This window comes from Myotis daubentonii, chromosome 3, assembly GCF_963259705.1.
Source record: "Myotis daubentonii chromosome 3, mMyoDau2.1, whole genome shotgun sequence".
Classification (NCBI taxonomy): Eukaryota; Metazoa; Chordata; class Mammalia; order Chiroptera; family Vespertilionidae; genus Myotis; species Myotis daubentonii.
In genome coordinates this window covers 176,396,205-176,417,208 of record NC_081842.1, presented here as the reverse complement: position 1 = coordinate 176,417,208, position 21,004 = coordinate 176,396,205, and the positions used below count along the sequence as shown (strand labels likewise).

At 40.0% G+C, this 21,004-nt stretch overlaps 1 protein-coding gene across 18 annotated transcripts in view; it reads left to right on the top strand.

Moving 5' to 3' along the window:
- Positions 1-21,004, top strand: part of NFIA (nuclear factor I A) — a 379,515-nt gene that overhangs the window by 257,405 nt on the left and 101,106 nt on the right. For all 18 annotated transcript variants that reach the window (XM_059689356.1, XM_059689353.1, XM_059689363.1 and 15 more), the window contains 2 exons: positions 11,502-11,619; positions 17,620-17,747. In XM_059689356.1, coding sequence (XP_059545339.1) covers positions 11,502-11,619; positions 17,620-17,747 — 246 coding nt within the window. The remainder of the gene's footprint in view (positions 1-11,501; positions 11,620-17,619; positions 17,748-21,004) is intronic.

The window sequence follows — 21,004 nt, the reverse complement described above, 5'->3', positions numbered from 1 at the left end:
GAGCCGGCTGCAAGGGTTAAGTAAACTTGGTGGCTGGGGATGACTTCATGGCCCTGGAATTTTGAAAAGCCAGGGTTCTCAGTACACTGTGGCCAGCCTTAGAGTCTTTGGGTGTGAAAACCGCTCTCAGTTACCCAGACTGATTTTTGGTTCCTGTTGCACTGCTGCAGAATCTATTAAAATCCAGCAGCTGAATTGTCCTGGCTCTGCCACAAAGCTGGGCTGCTGGGTGGCTCCAGGATTCCCAAGCTGTTTGTCAATGGAGAGTGGGAGTGAATGGAGCCAGGCATATGCCTCAGCCTGGCATGAGGTGGCACCCTAGTGGCTGTTTTCTGCCTTAGAAATGCGTACTATTTCTATCTGTATTCTCACATAGGAATTGTAGTTAAGACCCAGATTGTAGTTCATTTTTAAACTGCTTTTTTTAAGCCTCGAGGTCCTCTGTGCGTCTTTGAGCACCCACAGCCACACCCTCGGGATTTTCTGGCTCATTTAGTATGAACTATTGGCAATATTCTAAATATTTTCACCTGACATAATGGAGCTACTACAGCAGAAATAACTCAGCTACAAGGTACAATAAGAAAATGAAGCTCTTTGATAGGAACAAACCCCAAACTTAAATATTAAAAAATGTTTATGCAGGAAAGGTCTCATCAGGAAATTGAGGATGTAGGATAGAGATTCCAGGCGCCCAGTCCTGTAGGGTGCCTTTTACATAGTTGCAGTGTTTTAGATCTTGAGTAAAGTGAAATAGATTAGACACTTTCTTTTCTGAACAAGGGGCCTGTTCTCCTCTGTTAAGTAACATGATGGGTATGATCATTGCATGGAAATTAATTTTAAAAGCCGGTTAGATTCTTAAGCAAGCTCTTCTTTTGAAAGAAATCATATGGGCTTGAGCATTTAAAGGAAGAAACAAAAAGATTATAATAAAAAATGGACTGCAGCCCTAGCACAAGCAGTGGCTGTGACCTTGCCTTTGCTTGCCATTACACAATCCAATGGCAGTACACTCAAACTATGCTCTCGATCAATATCCTATTAAAGCAGCACAAAAAGTCTCCATAAACTTAGTGGTTAGCTATGTTTATAAATGGAACTCGGCATAATTAGATGGTCAATAGCAGGCTCTACTAGTAATTTTAAAATGAACATCACACACTTTCCATCTGTAGAAGTCAATGGCTCCTCTTCCAGAGTTTTTAAAGAAAATCTGTTAAGTTATAGAACAGAAAGTACTGATCAGCCCTATATATTTTTTTTTTCACTTTAGCTGTCTAAGGTGGCTTATCCTGAATATATTATGACATTGTAAATGTTTAATTTTCTAGTTTCAATCAACCTCTCTGAGAGAGAGAAAATTTTAAATACTCTCAGGGAGACAAAAGCCAGTCTGGCTGGCTTAATTTAGTGGGTTTCCCCTACTATATTCTAATTTTCACAGTAAATGCTCAAGTTGAATTAGTTCAAAAATATATTTTGTTGTATAATTTATTTTTTTAAAAAAATTTGGACCTATTTGGGGCAAATATTGGGACAGTAAAGCTGGCAGCAAATGGAAAGGGCTGGTAGAAATTTTTGTCCCACTGCTCTTTCTTCTGAATCCCAGCTCACAGTATGGGCTGCCAAACCTGATGTTTCCTATCCTACTCTCCTCACCTGAGAGAGGAAGAGCCACGTAAAGTGAGAGGTGCCCGCCTTACCTGTACATTGAAATGTGCATATACCTTTTGTTTGATTGTCCCCGCAGTGGTGGGGTGGCCACCATGGCAGCCGGAATTAGAACTCTGGCAAGAACAAGCTCATGACATAAGCAGATTCATCAGTCAGTGTCATGCACCAAGCCCAGGCCTTCCTGTTGCACTCATGTTCCCACAGCCTTCCTGGTCAGAGCTGGCAGTGAGACTTCTCATGGCAGGATTTAGGGGGCCTTTTGTTCTGTTCTTAGCTAAAGCTGCTGCTAAATTGACCAAACTATGAACATTTTTATTGTAAAAGTTTGACTCAGGCAGAAGCAGAAAACGTAACACCTTGATGTAAATACTGATTTGTTATCATGATCAGTATTTGTGTGTTCATCTATTTCTAATCTTTCCTAGGTACCTGGTTGGTTATGCTGCCTATGTATAATACATTGCATATATTATATAAAATCTATATACAAGATGGCAGCATGGGGTCATAAAACAGTCCAGGATATAGGGTTGGTAATTTAGCTCCACCACTTATTAACTATATAACTTTGGGCAATATGTATTCCTCGCAACTATGTTCTCCTCATAGGTAACAATCATTCATTCAATCAACAAATATTTATTAAGTGCTAACTGTGTTCTGGGTCTAAGTCTGAACGCTAGAAACAGGAACACCTCTTGGGTGTTTTCAGGATTAAGCAAGAGAATGTCAAGTGTCTAGCATATAGTAGGTACTCAATGTTGAACTGTTATGATTACTATTGAGCAAAGCCTCTGTCCCTGATCTCTCGCTGTGTGCTCAGAGCTGATTCCTGAGCTAACCACACTATCAGAAAATCTATTAAAAATATGTGTGTCTGTATGCATTTTGTGTGTTTATAAATTAAGAAGGACCAATTTTAGAATTTATGTTCCAAAAATCAATTTATTAGAAGAACTATCATAGTGACCCCTTCAGAATTAATAACTCTGGTAGAATAAGAGCATGCCAATACTAGATCTAATTCATCTGCTTTAGGAAGCCAGAAAATTCTTACTCCTCAAGTTTTCAGCCAAAGCCTATGCTTCTGCTTTATTCTGGAATGTTTCTCTTCATGGGTATCTAATGGATAACAAGATGTTTAAAATTCTCAATCTAACACTGACATAAATAACTTTTGAAGTGACTAACCACATCGTGGTCTCTTAAATTATGAACATCAGAATTCCCTGTGGTCCAGCCAGTGTGACTCAGTGGTTGAATGTCAACCCATGAACCAGGAGGTCATGGTTCAATTCCAGTTCAGGACACATGCCAGGATTGTGGGCTCAATCCCCAGTAGAGGGCATGGAGGAGGCAGTCAGTTGATGATTCTCTTTCATCATTGATGTTTCTATCTTTCTCACCCTCTCCCTTCCTCTCTCTGAAATCAATTTAAAAAAATTCCCATGAGTAACTAGAGTTCATTACTGACAAAGTTGTTTTTAGTTACCCTTTATTTATGCACTCATAACCCTCAATATTTTAAGAACAGATATTCATATCTAATATGTAGTACTAGAGAACTAAAAGACTTTTTTTTAGATTTATAAAACCCTGACAGAATCTTAATTACCCCACAACAAGACCACAACTGTTACTGAGATTTGGGCTAGACTATATTATTGTAGCTACCTCGACTCCAAAGACTGTGGTAGGTGACTTTGTAGGCATCTCTGCGATTAAGCTGATAGAGTCCACGCTGAGCAAAGCCACGCATTACATCACATGCTGGAACTGAGTTAATCTAGTACAGTGATGGCGAACCTTTTGAGCTCGGCGTGTCAGCATTTTGAAAAACCCTAACTTAACTCTGGTGCCGTGTCACATATAGAAATTTTTTGATATTTGCAATCATAGCAAAACAAAGGCTTGTATTTTTGATATTTATTTTATATATTTAAATGCCATTTAACAAAGAAAAATCAAACAAAAAAATGAGTTCGCGTGTCATAGGTTCACCATCACTGATCTAGTATATGATTAATGTGAGTACATATTAGGATTTTTCAATAGATGAAAGAGAAAAAAATTAAACAGTTAAGGGGGAAAATTTTGAGAATTATTATTGTAGACAGTTGGATGTGTAGATTGTTGGGGTAGGGCTTTGTTGATGTAGTTTGGTTTCCTGATAGCTAATGGTCAGATAGTCCCAGTGCACTCTTGGTTAAGGAGCTTATGTTTAGAAGCCCTTCCCTGGTTTATAGATCATTGTGGTGAAAAGACCTCTTAGGCCATCAAATCCATCCCCTGTCAGGGAAGACTTAATCCCATGGCCGAGGCTGCATCAGATACTAAGCGGGTACCACATTTGACCTCAACCAAAAGCTAAGATGAGAGGATACTCTAAAATGCAGAAAATCAATTTCAGTCCCAAAGGCAGAAGCCACTAATGCAGGAGATCCGTCAGCATTGCTCACCCCCCGTGGATGGCTCTGCTAGACCCAGCGCCAGGCCCTTTATCCAGGGAAGCATTGGCGGACATTTGTAACGCCAAAGACCTATAAAAGGAGGAGGACGAGACCCAGCTTTGCCAGCTAAGTGGTAGGTGACAATATTCTTCTATTTAAATCTTGTTGAATTCCTCTCCCCAGTAATTGGTGACAAAGGAAGAATAGAGAGACCGGAAATGTAGGGTGTTTTTTTTAACCTTTGTTTCTTTGAGCAGATAGAGTTATCTGGGTTCAAATCCCTGCTCTGCCACTTACTTAGCTGTGTGATCTTGATCATGTTACTTCACCTCACAGCTAATTTTCTCTTTTGTCAATGAGAATAATAAAGATAGATATTTCATAGCGATGCAGCAAGGAAGAAATTCAGGTAAAACACCTCGCACATTGTCTGGACATAATAAGTGCTCAACAAATATTACTTGTTAGCTGTTTTTCATTGGCAAGCTCATATAATTTTAGTTCTGAAAATTCAGTAAATATTTGTTGCATGTAAATATATGAAGCATCCTGCACTGGGTGCTGAGGAGAATACAGAAATGAGTAGGAAACAGTCCTTTCTTTTAGAGCAAAGATCTAAGTTTCTTAAGATCTAAGACTGAGCTTTCTTTAAAGTGCCTGGACACATTTATTTTACAAACTGAACTCACAGTAATTATCTATCAAAGATAAACAATCTTCAAGGTTCAGAGTGGGAAGAAGATAGTATCAGTGATCTGATCCTATTTTAGTAAAAGGAAACTTTTTTTTTTAAGAAGCTCCTGCCACCACACACACACACACACACACACATTTTGTAAGTTGTGTCCACAAAACATGGATTTGTAAAAACGGTGATCTCTCTGTGTTAGCAGATACCTTTGATAATTGTTAAACCATTCTGCTGGCTTTTGGCACCTGATGCCACATTTCAAAAAAGCATTGCTCAAATCTTATAATAGCAGGGAAGTTTATTTTCACATAGAGGGGAATCCTGGTTTTAGTTCAGTGCCTTTCTTTTATGTTTCCAGTCTGGAAAACCATCCCCCTAGCCTGCATTTGGTCAGACCTTTCAGAAAGCAAGGGTTGAAAAAGGAGATCAGCACATGGTTTGCAGGCCAGAAATCTGCTTGGCAAAGGAGTTGCTGAAGACTGTGGTGTACGAGCTGCAGAGAATGTACCTTTATGATTGATTTCCATTGAAGCCAGACTGACTGCAGTGTGGTCATTTTTCTAACCCGTAACTGCTCACACTGCAGCAGTCTGCTATCTGCAGGATGTCTGAATTATAACAGTCTATGTCCGCGTTACCTCTTACACAAATTACTTACCCTGGTTTCTTTTTCCATGCAAATTCATCAGTTTTACAGCCCCTCATAGGCACAGTCAGGAAACTCTGGCCAAAAGCACAAATTGATAAAATGAGTTAATTTGACTACACTTATTATTTTTTTTTCTTTCTGAAAGCCCCCTCTCACAGGCAATATTGAGGAAGTATATTATGGTAAAAGGAAGATAACAAAGGAGTTGAATTTTTTGCCATAAATTACTTTCCAAGATAATTCCTTTTAACGACGATTCCAGATTTGCTTGAGTTTTCATTGCATTGTGCATTTTACAACTGTGCCTTTGATGGTAAGAAGAACAAGTATTTTCCCATGTTCTCTCCTTTTGTGCAGTGACATGGACTTTCTTACAAAGTCTTTGCCACTAGAATGCAAAACAACACGAAATTGTGCTGGGCCGATGGAACTGTGTGCTATTGTTGGACCTTAACCTACCCCCACAAACTCCCACTGTAATAAAGTACAAGTTCCCAAAGCCTCCGTGAGTACATAGATTATGTAATCTGGAGATAAAATAGCCCTCTTTATTTTTTGATAGTTATTTTATAAGTTGGAAATTGAGTGCTAAATCCTGATAGTCTTTTTGGGGGGAGGGGGTACCTATAGGCCATTCTTTCTTAGTCTTTAGTTGCCATGAAAATTTGAAAGAAGTGGCAACAATGATTGTTAATCTATAAAATGTAAACCTCACAAGGGCAGGGTTTTTATATACTTTGCCCACCAATGGATCTCAAGCATCTGGAACAGTGCCCAGCCTATTAAAAGTGCCCCGTAAATATCTGTTGCATGTCACTGAATGCAGCCTCACAGAGGATATGTGCCATCAGCAATCAGCTGGCCACACTGGTCATTTAGTCGGTGCTGCCCGCCTATTCCTGTTGAACAAGTTGTAAATTCATTGTGCTCTCATCTCCCAGGAAGAGCAGTTTGAAAATTTGGATAGAATTTTTTTTTTCCATCATCCTCTCTTTCCAACAATACAAGCCTGAGCAGATTGTCTCTGGTGGATGGCAGAAGTTCAATAACCACAACCTTGTCCAACTACTAATGTGTACAGAAGAGCAGGTCATTAAGAGGGTTGGCTACTAAAGTAACCCCTTTCTTCCAATAGCCCGCATTACTATAATGATTCCTTAATAGCAAGCCATTTATTAAGAAATGACACAAAGACTACATTCTACTCATGACAGGGAAGGGGGGTGGGGATGACTTAGAAATAACATTGGAAGAAACAAAAGTTAACCTTTGGAAAAAAATTCCACAGTGGAACCAAATCCACACAAAGTTCAGGTTAGAGTGATTGCAATATTACTTAGGAAAGTTGAGCAGTCAGTCCTCCTATGTGTATTTATGGATTTCTAAGTTTCATTGCGTATTACTTAAAGTTTGGGGGTGTCAGTGGAGAGAGGGTAATTATCTACTCTTCTTAATTCAGAGCATATTTATTGATCATCTTCAGTGTATACAGCACTGTAGTGAACTGTTTAGGAACACAAAAGAGGCTGTGGGATCTGTGGGATTAGTCATCTGGTGTAACCCTCTGACTTTGTGAACTATGAAAGTTACTTAACCTCTTCCTGCTACAGTTCCTGCCTAGTGGTGTTGTGAGGATTACATGGAATGATATGCTTAAAGCTCTTAGCCTAGTGTCTGGCCCATAAATGACACTAAATAAATGTCAGCCTGTTATTGGGGTGGTATTGTCCATAACAGTGGGTGGTAGTGGAAGTGGTCAGTTTTAATCTTTATCATTATTATTAGAATTATGAAGTCCAAAGAGTTTGATGACTTAACCAAGTCACATAGGTTATTTGCAAGGCTGGGACTCTAGACAGTCTCTCCCAGGCCCAGGCCAGCACCTTTTTTATGCCCTAGGGCAGCGGTCGCCAACCGGTGGTCCACGGACCACTGTTGGTCCATGAGGTCCAAAAGTTTGGTGACTGCTGCCGTAGGGTGTCTATCTTTATAGCCCTCAAAATGCACTCAGTCTAGTTGGGGAGAAAATATTATGTATGAGATCATTAAAGAATGATAAGGCCTATGGCCAAGTACAGATGGAGCAAAATCAGGCTTCACATTATATACAACAGGCAGAAAGCATTGTGTGTCCTGCCTTCACATCCCCATGTTTGACTTGCAGTGGTCCTGTGTAATCTCTATAACACACCAGAAGGTAGTTAGTCATGAGCTTTGGAGTTCAGCATGGCATCCTAGGCAGACATTGGACAAGTCATCTCACCCTTAAAAACTTTTAGTTTCCTAGTTTGCAGGATTTGTTACCAATATTAGCTAAGAAACACATTATATGAGTTATATTTATTTAATGGGTATTTTACATTTGTTAAAATAATATGATCATTTGCTTATTGATATCCTTTCATAGTGCACAACTGGAAACAGTCTTTTATACATGTGCACTCTCCAGGAAGAGGTGAAATATCCATTATAACAATTCTATTTCCTTTCTTGATAGCATTGTTTAGGCCTCTGTTCCCTCTTGCCAGGACCTAAATCAACCTACCAACTGATTTCTCCACCTCCAGAGTCTCAGTCCTCTTTCTTGTATTCCATATACTGTCGTCATATTGCCCTTCTTCAGATGCAACAATGATCCTTTCTCTACTCACAAACTGTCCTGGATCCCACAACTCACTTTATATCCTGTCTCCAAACTCACCCACATGCTTTGTCATTTGCCCAGAGACCCTCTCCTATCTCCTTCTCTGCATCTGTAAATCCTAACCATCCTTGAAGGCTTAGTTGAATTGCTAACTCTTTCTGAAATCAACCCTTGTTCTGATCCCACAGCCAGTGTGAGCCATTACTCCTTTGAACTTTCCCAACACAGTCCTTTTGTTTCCCCTTTGAGATGGAACCCATTCAGCATTGCGTTAGATAGCCAGGTATTATTTTCATTCTACTAGGTTGTAAACCTTGCAGGGACAAAGACATTATACGCCTTTTTATCATCTTAAGTTTAAGGCAAATATTGTATGTGAAAATCAAGGTGGTTGGGAGGAAGAGCAGTTTCCAGGGTCTGACATCCTTGAATCTTACTGCTGGTTCTCCTTCATTCCTCGTTACAGGGCTTAGTTCTTATCATCCAAAAAATATACTTTCCAGAAAAGGTTGTTTTGAGGATTCAGTTAGATGTAATAAAGTACTTATCAAAACATGGCCCTACCAGTACTCAGAAAAGCCTGCCGAAAGCCCACCTTTTGGGTTCTTAGTTCAAAGTCTCTTCCTGTCCAGTTCACAGCACTGAGAATAGCTACCACTTTTGCAGGGATATGTGGTCAGTGCCCCCTGTCCTTAGATATGAGGCTTTCTCTTTGGCTGTCCCAGGATCACTGAATCAAAATCCATTCCGATAAACTGCCCTTCCATATGATGCATACACACAGGTGGACCAGGGGACATTCCTCACAAGCCTGCTTTGCAGAAGGCAGAGTTTGGGTCTGTGTGTTATTAGGATTATTTAACCCAGGTTGTGAAACCCATTCTCATTTCAGAAACTCAGTGAGGTTTTAAAATTCAAGACACACATAATCAGTTTGCCAAGCTCTGAAGTTACTCACCAGAAGTCCAACAGACACTATGGGAAGTGTCACAATGCTGCCAGGCCACCTGCTGCTCTTGGCTAGGTGACAGCTACAGTGTACTGAGTAGTTCACAGGAAGTAAACATACGGGCAAGTTAGGGAACATTTCTGTGGGCTTAATTATTTTTTAAGCTTTCCGAGAGATAGAACACTATATTTACATGTGTATTTTTCTTCCTTCACCTGTTCTGTCTCCCTTGACATTTTAAAAAGATAACCAAGGTAAAATATACTTTTCCAGGGAAGAACATGAGAGATAAAGTGTTAGATACAAGTGCAGCTGGACGTTCATGGTGAGGGAGAGGGCCTCAGACTCTGCCTCTCAGTGCTCTCCGGCCTGTCCCACCCGCATCTTGCTCTGTCTTTTCTTCCAAGAGTGAGAGCGTGGGCTCCTGAGGTTCCCTCCATGCTCAGGAGTGAAGCGGCTGCTCCATCCAACTGAGGCCTCAACCCCATCCTGAAAGTTGTGAAGGAAATTTAAGTTCAGACCTTGACACCGATCAGCCTTTCCCATCTTCTTTAGTTAATGAGAAATGTGAGTCTCAGAGCTCCATAAAGGCACAGACATTAATAAGTACCTATTATATACCAAGCTGCTAGTATATAATGAGATGATGGGTGATCCAGACCCAGGAAGGAATTATTGGCTCCCATAAAATATAAAATATTATGAAATAAAAGGGGGAAACATGCAGACAAATTTAATATAAAAAGCAAATTAGGGAATGACTAGCAGAATTATTAATCAGAACTCTGTTTACACATACAGTCAATCCTAACCATTTGTTTTTTAACTAAAGGCCCTTCCTCCATAAGATCCTGTCATTGAAAGATGTGTTTGAATTTCAGAAAGCAAATGTGGATTTCAGAGCTTTCCATCTCTTAGCAGTGACTGTTTTTACATAATGACAGTTATTATTAAGGTTTATCCATTGCTATTAATCAAACAACTAAGTGTTTCTTCTTAGAAATTGCTGTATCCCCTCACAGCCTTCCCTGATTCTGTCATTTTATGAATAACCAAAATTTCCCCAAGCAATAGTCCTAGGACTCATCTCATACTCCCCCCTTTCCATCATTACCAAACTTTAGAAGTCAACACATTTTCTTGATTCTAACTTCTAAATACTTACACCAGACTCGTCCTTACCATCCCTTGAATTTATCTTAATGACTCCACTGGCCTCTGTGGTTTTACTGATTATAATTCTTCAACTGCCACCCTACTCCCCACTATACCTGTGCTCATGACATGGTGATGTTTCTAGATTACAAATGCAAATTTGATGGTAACCTTCTCCTACTTTATTGGTTCTCCTTTGACGAGGAATCAGTTCCATTTTACCAGTACTTACTGACTGCCTCCTGTTGTCAGGGTTTATATTAGATGACAATATAACCCCAATAGTTCCAAATTATGTTCAAGTGTGATAAATTTACATATTGTTTTTGCTTTTCATAATCTTTCAAAAGAAGAGATTATTTGTACTCATATAATTGCACCACTAATTCGACACAGAGTTGTGTTACAAGATTGATATATGTTCTTTATTTATTTTAAAATGTATTATGCTACTCCTGAAAACAAGGTATCTAGAGGCTCTAGGACAAAAAGAATTACAGGGAATCACATCTCATACAAGAATCTGAAAATCACATACAGTCAAAATTATCCTTAACAACCCCTTAAATCAAAGGTCGGAAAACTCTTCTACATAAATAGTTTCTGCTTTGTGAACCATATGTTTCCTGTTACAGCTGCTGGTCTCTGCTCTCATGGAGGGAAGCAGAGACAATACCTAGATGAGTGTGTGTGTGTGTGTTTTCCAATAAAACTTTATCTACAAAAATTGTGGTGCAGGGACCATAGTTTGAAGGCCCTGCCCAGTGAGAGGAATATTAAAGTAAGGGTGTTTGCAGGGTGCTGAGGTGTCAGAGTTAGAGAGAAATCACAGATTTCTCATCACAAGAAATTAGAAAGATTAATTTGCAGTTCAGACCTAATTCCAAAATACAGATGAGCGAAAGCTGTCAGAATCAGACAAAATTAGAAAAGCCCATGGAATGTTTGGGCTGGTCATTGAAGAAAAGTTTCAACCCAAAACATGGAGGTATTTTTGTTAAAAGCATCCAGAAACATTACAACCCTACTGATGATTTACTATTTAAAAAAGAGGAAAGATGAAAGGTACATTAGGAAAAAAAAGTATGTCTTTCTGGTGGAGACTATTTTTATTGTCAACATTCTTTTGAGGTCAGAGTTTATTAACTGATTTTTTTGGATAAGCTTACCCTATAAATTCAAAAATAAAATGTGTTAAATGCAATACTGAAATATACTCTCACTGATGTTTTATCCACAGAATTTAACTTACGTGAGTTTCCTTTTTCTTGTTTGTTTTATTCTAGCACCAATAGCTGCAGGAACTGGCCCCAATTTTTCTCTCTCAGATTTGGAAAGTTCTTCATACTACAGCATGAGTCCGGGAGCCATGAGGAGGTCTTTACCCAGCACATCCTCTACCAGGTAAGGTGGTTGATGGCTCTTAAAAAGGTCATGCTTCATAGTTACACACCTTGATTTATATTCTAGGCCTGCTAGGTGTTTAGCAGTGTGCCTAAAGCAGTAGAAGGTACTAGAAGGTGGGTTCAGCCCCAACAGACTTTCAGACTCATTAGGAAGGGAAAGCAAATGCACATGCAGCAGAAACAGATAAAGAGTCAGATAAATCATATGCACGTGCGTACACACACACACACACACACACCAGAGAGTAAAAAACAGTGAGCTAAATTATGTAACAAAGGATAAAAATAGATAAAAAGAGTGACTCATGCTCAGCAATAATGTTGGTTAGGGTTGGTGAATGGAAAGGGAAAGGAATGCTGTTCCGTGTGGGGTGAAAACACTAGCAAAAGCATGGAGGAAGGATGGATGATGAACGTAGCATGTTCTCAGGAAATTAAGGACGAGGCTTGACTAGGGAAACGGATGTGTTTTTCCGCATGTTTAGCACAAATTTGACCCTGGTAACACCAGTCCCAGTCCCCATGCCCACAGCACACACAGAAGAGCTCAGTCCCAGCTCTTCTCCCTCCAAAGGGCTCAGAATCCAGTCTGTTGGAGCTGCCCTAAGAGATAAACCAATTTGATAGCCTGGTGAGAGGTTATGAAAGTGAATGTGGTCCCGCAGGGTGAGGCTGGATCACAAACCCCAGGGCACCTGGAGACCTCAAAAGAGTAAAGATGGAGGAGCACCACCAGATAATGCTTACAGGGTGCTTGATTCCCTTGAAGTCACAAAGCCAAAATAAAAATGGAGCGTTTTTGCAAGATCCTGTTGTCTCTAGATAACCTGGACCAGAGGGAGAGGGATTAGGCATTAAACCCACAGTATTCTTTTACAAATTGGCTTTAGCATTGGACTGTGACAACAAAGAAAAGAATGGCACAGAATGATCTTTAATGTTTGTCTACTTTGCAGAAAAACATTAGACAAAGGCATATTTTTCCACAAGCGAGTACCAGTTTTATTGTTTGAAACAATGTCCCAATTATAGACGTTTTCTTTGGTAGAGACTCATGCTTACCTTGACTTTATATTTTAATCATCATTACTTACAAAAAATAAACTTAGTCGTTACAAATACCTTGAAAATAGTTAAAGAAACAGTTATTCTCTCTATATAAGCGCCAAATCCTGCCATCATCTTTCATGTTGCTTAAATGTTCCTACAGTTCGCTGTGGTATCAGCTCATCAGGAGAAAAAAAGTCTCAGATCCAAAGTCCATTTATAATAAAAGAATGAGATTGTGAACACATTCAGGTGCTAATGCATTTTGAGGATTTTGAATGTTTGCTGATGGAAGAGACATTGTGCGTAACTGCACTCAGTCAACATGAAAAAGCTTTGCAAACACTTGTGGGCAGCGATTCATTTAAAAGTTGACGGGCTGTTTGTTTTTCATATGTGTTCTGTGCATGTACCATGGATGTCCCAAACAGTGCTCCTCACCCCATCCCTTTGACTTCCAGCTGTTTTGTTGCCTTTTGTTGTGACTCGCTGAGGGGAAACCTGGTCATTAATGTCATTCTCATAGTCTGCAAATAACTAACCCTGATAAGGAGCTAATTATGAACAGCATCAGTAGTTAATAACTCAGTAATATGTTTGTTTTACTCTCATTAGACTCTCCTCAGATGATTTTTAAAAATTATTCTTTAAACATATAGACTCAGCAGAATTATCTTCGTACAGGTTAGAATATGTACCCAGAAGAATACCCCAGATCTACATATAGAAAAGTTCACCAATCAATCATCTGTTTATGATGTGCAAAATATCCATTGGTCACCTGCTCTGTGAACAGCAGTGTATTAGGTGCTTTACATACCTGATACAATTAATCTTCATAATGAATTTATAATATAGACAGTGTGGGCCATTTAACAGTGGATGAACCCAAAGTCCAGGGAAGTTAAGTAACTTGCCAAGGTCACAGACCTAGTAAATGGCAGAGTCTGCTTTCAAATGCAGGTCTGTTGAATTTAACATGCTATTTTACACTGAATCCTCTTAAGAATGGGACTGACTCTTTCAGTTAGGAATAGTAGAGCATGAGGCCCCCCAAAAGGAACATGTAGCAGCTCTACTTTTCCTGGACACTTAGCCTTTGCTGTCTTGAATTATTATTACCATCTTTGAGGTATGTACAGGTACTGTCTGCCCACCTGGACTATACATCCCTTAGAGGACAGTAACTAGCTCTTTAATTCAGCAACAGACATTATTAAGTACCAGGGATATTGTCCTTGTCACTGGAGATATAAAGTCAAGTAATAGGAGCTTTGCAATCTAGTGGTTAGAGACTGACAAGTAAATGGAAATTTTTAGTTCGGGGTACTATGAGGCATTTTGCAGTTTTGTGAGTCCAAGGTAAGGCTTCTTGGCTTTGCACAGAGTAGGGATTAAGCAAATATTTGGAATAAAGGTAATAGTCTTACCTTAATTTCTAGGTAGAATTGCTAAGAACACAAGAACAAATTTCACACACAAGTAGAGATGGTCCATCACTCCTTAGAAGAGAGGACAAGATCTTATTGCTACCTTCCTGTTTCCTTAAATGTTTCTGAGAGAAGAGAATTGGTGTGCTAGAAAGTCAAGAGCAAGAAATAAAAATTAATGACTGATTCATTTCTAAATTTAAAAAGATAAAGGAGATTGATAGGCATTAATTGTTGTTTCTGTACCCCTTCCTAGTAAACATCTCCAAAATCATAGAAGAGGTAGTATAAAAAGTACACTTTTTTATCCCAAAAAACCTTGTCAAGATAAAGCAACTGTCAAGTTTATGAAGTTGATAAGCTTGGTCTGGGAGGCCCTCCACCTGTCTATCCTGGCACTTCCAACATTTCCACTCCTGGATCTTTTTCTCTCCATCATCCCGTACCTTCATCCTCTCAATATTTATCCTGTGTCCCTGAAAGTCTTGGTTCTAAACTAAGGTGTCAGCTAATAGCTAGACTCTTCACCTTTAGGATTTAATAACTGCACAGTGTATTTGCATTTTACTAATGGATACCAAGGAAACCAAATCTTGGCATACTCAGAAAAATATTAATAATGAGGAAATGATGGGCAATGGAATTGATCTTTTGAGCTAGATATCACTGAATCATGATACCTGGGCGAATCATTGTCACAAGCACTCATGGCCATTTCTAAGTCACTAGCCCAAATCAGCAGTTTCTGTACATATGCTATTTGCCAGACACTGTGGCAGGCACTAGAGATTAAAAGATATATACATATTTCTTTGATATGTATATCTAAGGTGTATATATATATATATATATATGTATATGTGTATATATATATATATATATATATATATATATATATATATATATATAGAGAGAGAGAGAGAGAGAGAGAGAGAGAGAGAGAGAGAGAGAGAGAATCTCTTTCATCACAGACCTCACAGTCCCATCCGAATATACAGATCTTGTCTTTGTTTATTTGCCAGGGAACATAAGGGAAATATTTATTTCTTTCCAATTTTTTACTCTTCCAACTGCTAAAATTATTTCAAATAGCTTCAATTTTAAAACACAACAGCTAATTTTAAATATGGAAAGAGAGGCTAGAAACCATATGGAAAGATAGGAGAGATTGTTATATTAGGAACCTGAACTAAGAGTTATTCTCTCAATTTACCCCCCTGAGTTTCCTGGTTGCCAAGGCAAGAAAGGGAAGAAATAGTCTATTCAATCTGTATTTTCTAATAGAGGAGAACAATGGAAATTAGTTCAAAGAAACCATATTTTTTCTGGCTTTATGTATTAGGAATTTTTTATGTATATCCTTTTATAAAGGACTTCTTATAAGATGCAGTTTTCCATAAAATATAGGAAAGTTTTTTCAAGTCTCTATTTTTCATTGAACTTCAAGGAAAGCCAAGCAAAGAACATTAAATAAGCTATTAAAGTTATTTCCTTTGGGTACCAAGCTAGCGTGCAGCAGACATGTTGCTTTCCTGTGGTCTGGCTTTAATGAGAATAGAACTTAAAGTCAAAGAACACTGGTATGCCAACTTTAATAACTAGAATTTCATGCCTTAAATTGGACCCTCCACATTTTTTTATTTGGATTGTTTCAATAGCCTCTTAATTATCTCCCTGCCTCTCAATTCCATCCCTTCTTCTCCTTTTGCTTTTCTAAATCTATCATGTGCACAGCTACCAGAGTGACCTTTCCTAAAATGTGACTGATGTCACTCCCTGTTTAGACTTTTTCAGGGGGGGGGGGTCTCCATTGCTTGTAGGTGAAGTCCAGACATACAGTACCTTCTTTACCCTCCACCTCCTCTTTTGCTGTGCCATGCTTTTAACTTTAGCCGTACCAAACACCTGGCAGTCCTCTGGGCATGTCACACTTTACTCAGGACGTTGTTTCTGTTTGGGGTTTACCTCCTTCCAGGGAGCGATGCTCAGAGTACCTGCTAACCTGAGTGATGTGAGCTTACCCATTAGAGTGATGCCACCCTGCCCAGTGCTCGGCTAGTCCTGAAGTGCCCCAGATGTGCCAGACATTAACCCTTTAAGTTTTGGATCAGGAGGCTCTCCCAGGGCAAAGATAGGGTGGCAAGGTTGGAGGAAGCTGATGGGGCTTTAAACATCGGCACTTTGTCAGTTGGTAAAGCAGTATTTCAATATTTCAAAATCCAAAATCGCTGCCTGGGTGGTGTGTCAGGTGAATAACAGCCTATCTCGGCCCTCTCCTCCTTTCTGCTCTGGCTCCTTGACACTCATGCTTACAGACAGGTCAAGAACCATCTCCTCTGGGAAGTCATTCCCCACCTCCCAGGCCTATCACTGTTTCCTTCCCCCATCGAAGAACCCATTATATCCTATGTGTGGTTCCACCATAATTCCTACGTTCCTCTTATGCACAATTTTGTTTACCTCTCTGTCTCCATCCCCTGGAGCCAGGGGCCACGTCTGACTCCTCTCTGCACCCCAGCATTTTGCCTAGTACCTGGCATGGAGGAGGTACCCAGTAAGTGTTTGATGAATGAAAACATTAAACATTCTGTACCCTGACAATAAGACTCCCACTAGATATGAAATATCCCCATTCTGGTATGATAGTGACATAATCAGTTAAGACAATTCCAACCACATGAGCAGCATGTAGGCTTTCACTACCTTTTACCTTCTCTTCCTCAAGCCTCAGATTGAGAGGGGAAAAATTCAGTCCTTTAACTGGAGGAAATTTGTCAACCATACTGCTCCAAAAATAAAATAAAAAAATCCCTACCCTGAGGGAACAAAGCTTCATTTTTGGTAATCTCTTTGTAGAGGAAGACATAAAAGTCATCAGGTCCCACATTTTCCAGGTCCCTCGTCATATAGGAGGAAGGAAATGCAGTTCTCCCTCCTGTGTTTGTCTCTTTTGTTCACTTATCTCTAGTGTCTAGATCAGTGCCTGGAATATTGTAACTGCAGAAAATATTTTTTGAGTGAAAAGATTCAAGTGGAAGATGAGAAAACATGGCCAAAAAATAATAATCTAAGCTTTCCTTGAAAGGTCATGCACTCTGATTTTTATCTTTTCTGGGGTGCCAGAAATTATCCAACTGATGTTTAGGGGAATTGCTGATGGCTGTGTCCCAGCCACAGCCCGAGGAATATGAAATGTGGGCTTCCTCCTGATACTTCCGGGGGGAGCCAGGAGTGGGAGTCAGCTACCAGTTCCTCAAAGAAAAAAAGAAACAGGATGTGGCAGCAGCAGCAGCAACTTGAGTGACAATAAAAATCAAGCCCAGACATTTGGAACAAGACAGACCAAGACTTTGTTCCACATTCAGTGACTCACTAAACTGAACGAGAGCCTGGAAGAGCCCTAGAACTACACTGAGTTGCCCAATTGCTTCCTCCCTTGGCTTTCTTTCAGCCAGACGTGCAATGCCCAATTGAAAGGTGATTTGGATTGCCTTTAAACATGCACCCTTGTGTTATTCCAGCTCCACCAAGCGCCTCAAGTCTGTGGAGGATGAAATGGACAGTCCTGGTGAAGAGCCATTTTACACAGGCCAAGGGCGCTCCCCAGGAAGCGGCAGCCAGTCCAGTGGATGGCATGAAGTGGAGCCAGGTAAGCAGGCAGGTGGCAGCATGTGCCCAACTGAGAGCGATGGCCTATGGGGGCCCACAGTTTGCGTAGAGTGAAGGGAGCAAGCTCAGAGCAGTTGACTTTTTGGCTTTTCACCATGAGCACTGGTTTGAATCTCACTGATTCATTAAAGAGAGGGTAGCAGGGAGAGGTAGCAATTCAACTGAAAGGGAAGACTGGTAAGAATGGTGGATGATTTTCTACCCGGACATATTTTTACCTGCGTGATAATCCAGCATTCCATTCACTTTGGTTTTTATACTAATTGCCTTTGGGGTTTGGTTTTTTGAATTATCTTTTAATAATCAAAATAAAACTCTATCAACTTAGCTGGATGGATAACACTGGAAAGAAGAATGTGTTTCCTGTGCTACGATGTTTATACAGTACTTGGATTTTTATAAAATGAGAATACTTTAAAATATTGTTTCCTGTGACTGGGCACCATCATGATTGTTTTCCTATTTAAATGGAACAGCAGTCTTTATGTCCATTTTCATGAACTAAGTAAATGATGACTTCTAGTCTAACCTCCTGGGATGGTCTAATCTTGATTCTGGAGTATTGAGAGTAATGTGAATAATTATTACAGTAGAACTATTTTGAAGTCTTTCTCCATGTCTGACCTCCACCTGGGCCAAGTGGAATCTTCTCCAGTGCCTTCCCCAAGATGCAAAGTCAAGCAGGTATAGAGGATAGAGCAGCCGTGGGCAAACTACGGCCCGCGGGCCGGATCCGGCCCATTTGAAATGAATAAAACTAAAAAAAAAAAAAAAAAGACCGTACCCTTTTATGTAATGATGTTTACTTTGAATTTATATTAGTTCACACAAACACTCCATCCATGCTTTTGTTCCGGCCCTCCGGTCCAGTTTAAGAACCCATTGTGGCCCTCAAGTCAAAAAGTTTGCCCACCCCTGGGATAGAATGTAATCCTGGCTCTTGCTCCTGCTGCCTGTGTGATTATGGGCAAATTCCCTTACCTCTCTGAGCCTGTGTCCCCATTTTCATCATCTGTCAATAACAATAGTTGTTTCATTGCTCTTGAGAATTAAAGGAGGTGACGTATACAAACCATCTGAGATTTATATAAAGATGTTTTGTGACCATTCTCCCTCACCCATGCCTCAGAGTAATTTCCTGCAAGAACAGACAAGCACCAAGAAAATGTCTGAACTAACCTCTTCATCTTCAAACCTTAACTCCTTTCTCTCTTCCCTAACACATCAAAAGACAGTTCTCAGAGGGTGTGACTGTAAAAGAATAGCAGGAGGGAGATTTGGAGGATGGTGGGACTGTTCTGGATCCTGATTGTGGTGGTGGTTATAGGAATCTGTACATGTGTTAATATTCATAGAAATATATACCCCCCCCACAACCCCACAGCCCCCAGGCAGTTTTACTGTATGATAGCAAGGAAAACCAAACCTTGGGCCCCACTGGCTGAGTCTTTTATCCTCTTTCCTTTACTAAAATGCAGAAATTTCACTTTTTCTTGCTTCTACTTTATCTTCTTTCTCAACTTATTCATTTACTCATTCAACTCATTCAATAATCATCATTGGGAACTTTCTCTGGATGGAACACTGTGCCTAATTCTGGGAACTCAAGGATGAATGGAAGGCTATGGCTCCAGCTTTCAAGGAATTCACAATTGGGGGTGGGAAACACATCTAAGAAGCTCATCATAAAGTACAAGGGATATTAGCCTGTGGTGCACCTTTTTCTATTTTTTTTTTAATCCTCACCCAAAGATATATTTATTGATTTTAGAGAGGGCAGGGCAGGGAGGGAGGGAAAGAGACAGAGAGAGAGAGAAACATCTATCGGTTGCCTCCTGTATGTGCCTCAACCTAGGCCTGAACCCACAACCTAGGTATGTGCTCTGACCAAAAATGGAACCCACCGTCTTTCAGTGTATGGGACGGTGCTCCAATCAGCTGAGCCACCGGGCCAAGACACCCTCTTCCTGCTTTTACAAACACAGCACCCAGAACGTAAAGGGGCTCCTATAAAGGCCACAACAGCATCACTCCACGCGTGACATCATGCCAGTTCCCCTAACGTGGCTAAGAAATAACCCGGCCCGAGTGAAGATGAAAATGCTCACTCCTCCTTGCCACTAACTGCATCAGCAGCAGGACCTCAGCAGAGTGCCAATGAAAAGTTTATGTGCTGTTAGAAAACTAAAAGATGTGAAACTTTTTCAAACCCTTCCTAAAAGGCTAATTAGAGTCCTTGCCAGTTTACCTGCCTCAGTGAAAATCAGAGTTGGTATCTGTAGGTTTGGTACATTTGTGTGGAGTAGTGCACTGATGCCGTTCTAGGCATCTCAACACTGCTCTTTTGTGCTGATGGACAGGAAGCTCCTTGACCATGAGACTGTTCTTTGGGTCCTTAAGTAGATTGCTTTGGGGCATATTTGGGGACAGTGGGGTTAGTGGAATATTGAGTATTTTGATCCAGTAACGTTTTTATTCAGAGTAACTCTTCTCTATCTGCATATTCTGGATCAAATGATCATGATTTTTAACATCTGAATACCTGTGTTATTTATAGTCATTAAATAACTAAAGTTTAATGGCTAAATCCTTTTGGGAGGATGGATGGATAGATAGATAGATAGATAGATAGATAGATAGATAGATAGATAGATAGAACTATACACACACACACATACACATATGTAATGTATAATTGTGAGGGATTTCTCTCTCTCTCTCTCTCTCTCTCTCTCTCTCTCTCTCTATATATATATATATATATATATATATATATATATATATTACACATATATAATTTCTTAGAGAAATTTCCCACAATTATATTCCTAGGCTGATTCTTGGTTCTCTATCCCTAAGTTATTATAGAAAAATGCAGTTTCATAGTATATGTGTGTGAGAGGCGGGGAGGGAGAGGGGGAGACAGTGGTTGAATTTACATTTGGCCACATTCTGCATAGAGAGTCATAATTGAAACAGGGCCTGAGGGGACATTAAAACTCAACTGGAGGATGTTGTACATGTTCATAGTGACTTTGGTGTCATTAACTCACACCAGCCATTTTAAATGGATAATTTATGCTGCCAGATGGTCCTTTTTGGGGATTTTTCATCCAGCCCAATCCCCTTTTTGGCACAGAGAACACCCTTATGTTGTTCCCACACTGATCTGGGCCTGCACGGATTTCCCCAGGGCTACAGTTCATTGAGTAGGAGGCTTTCTGGTGGTTCACTCAT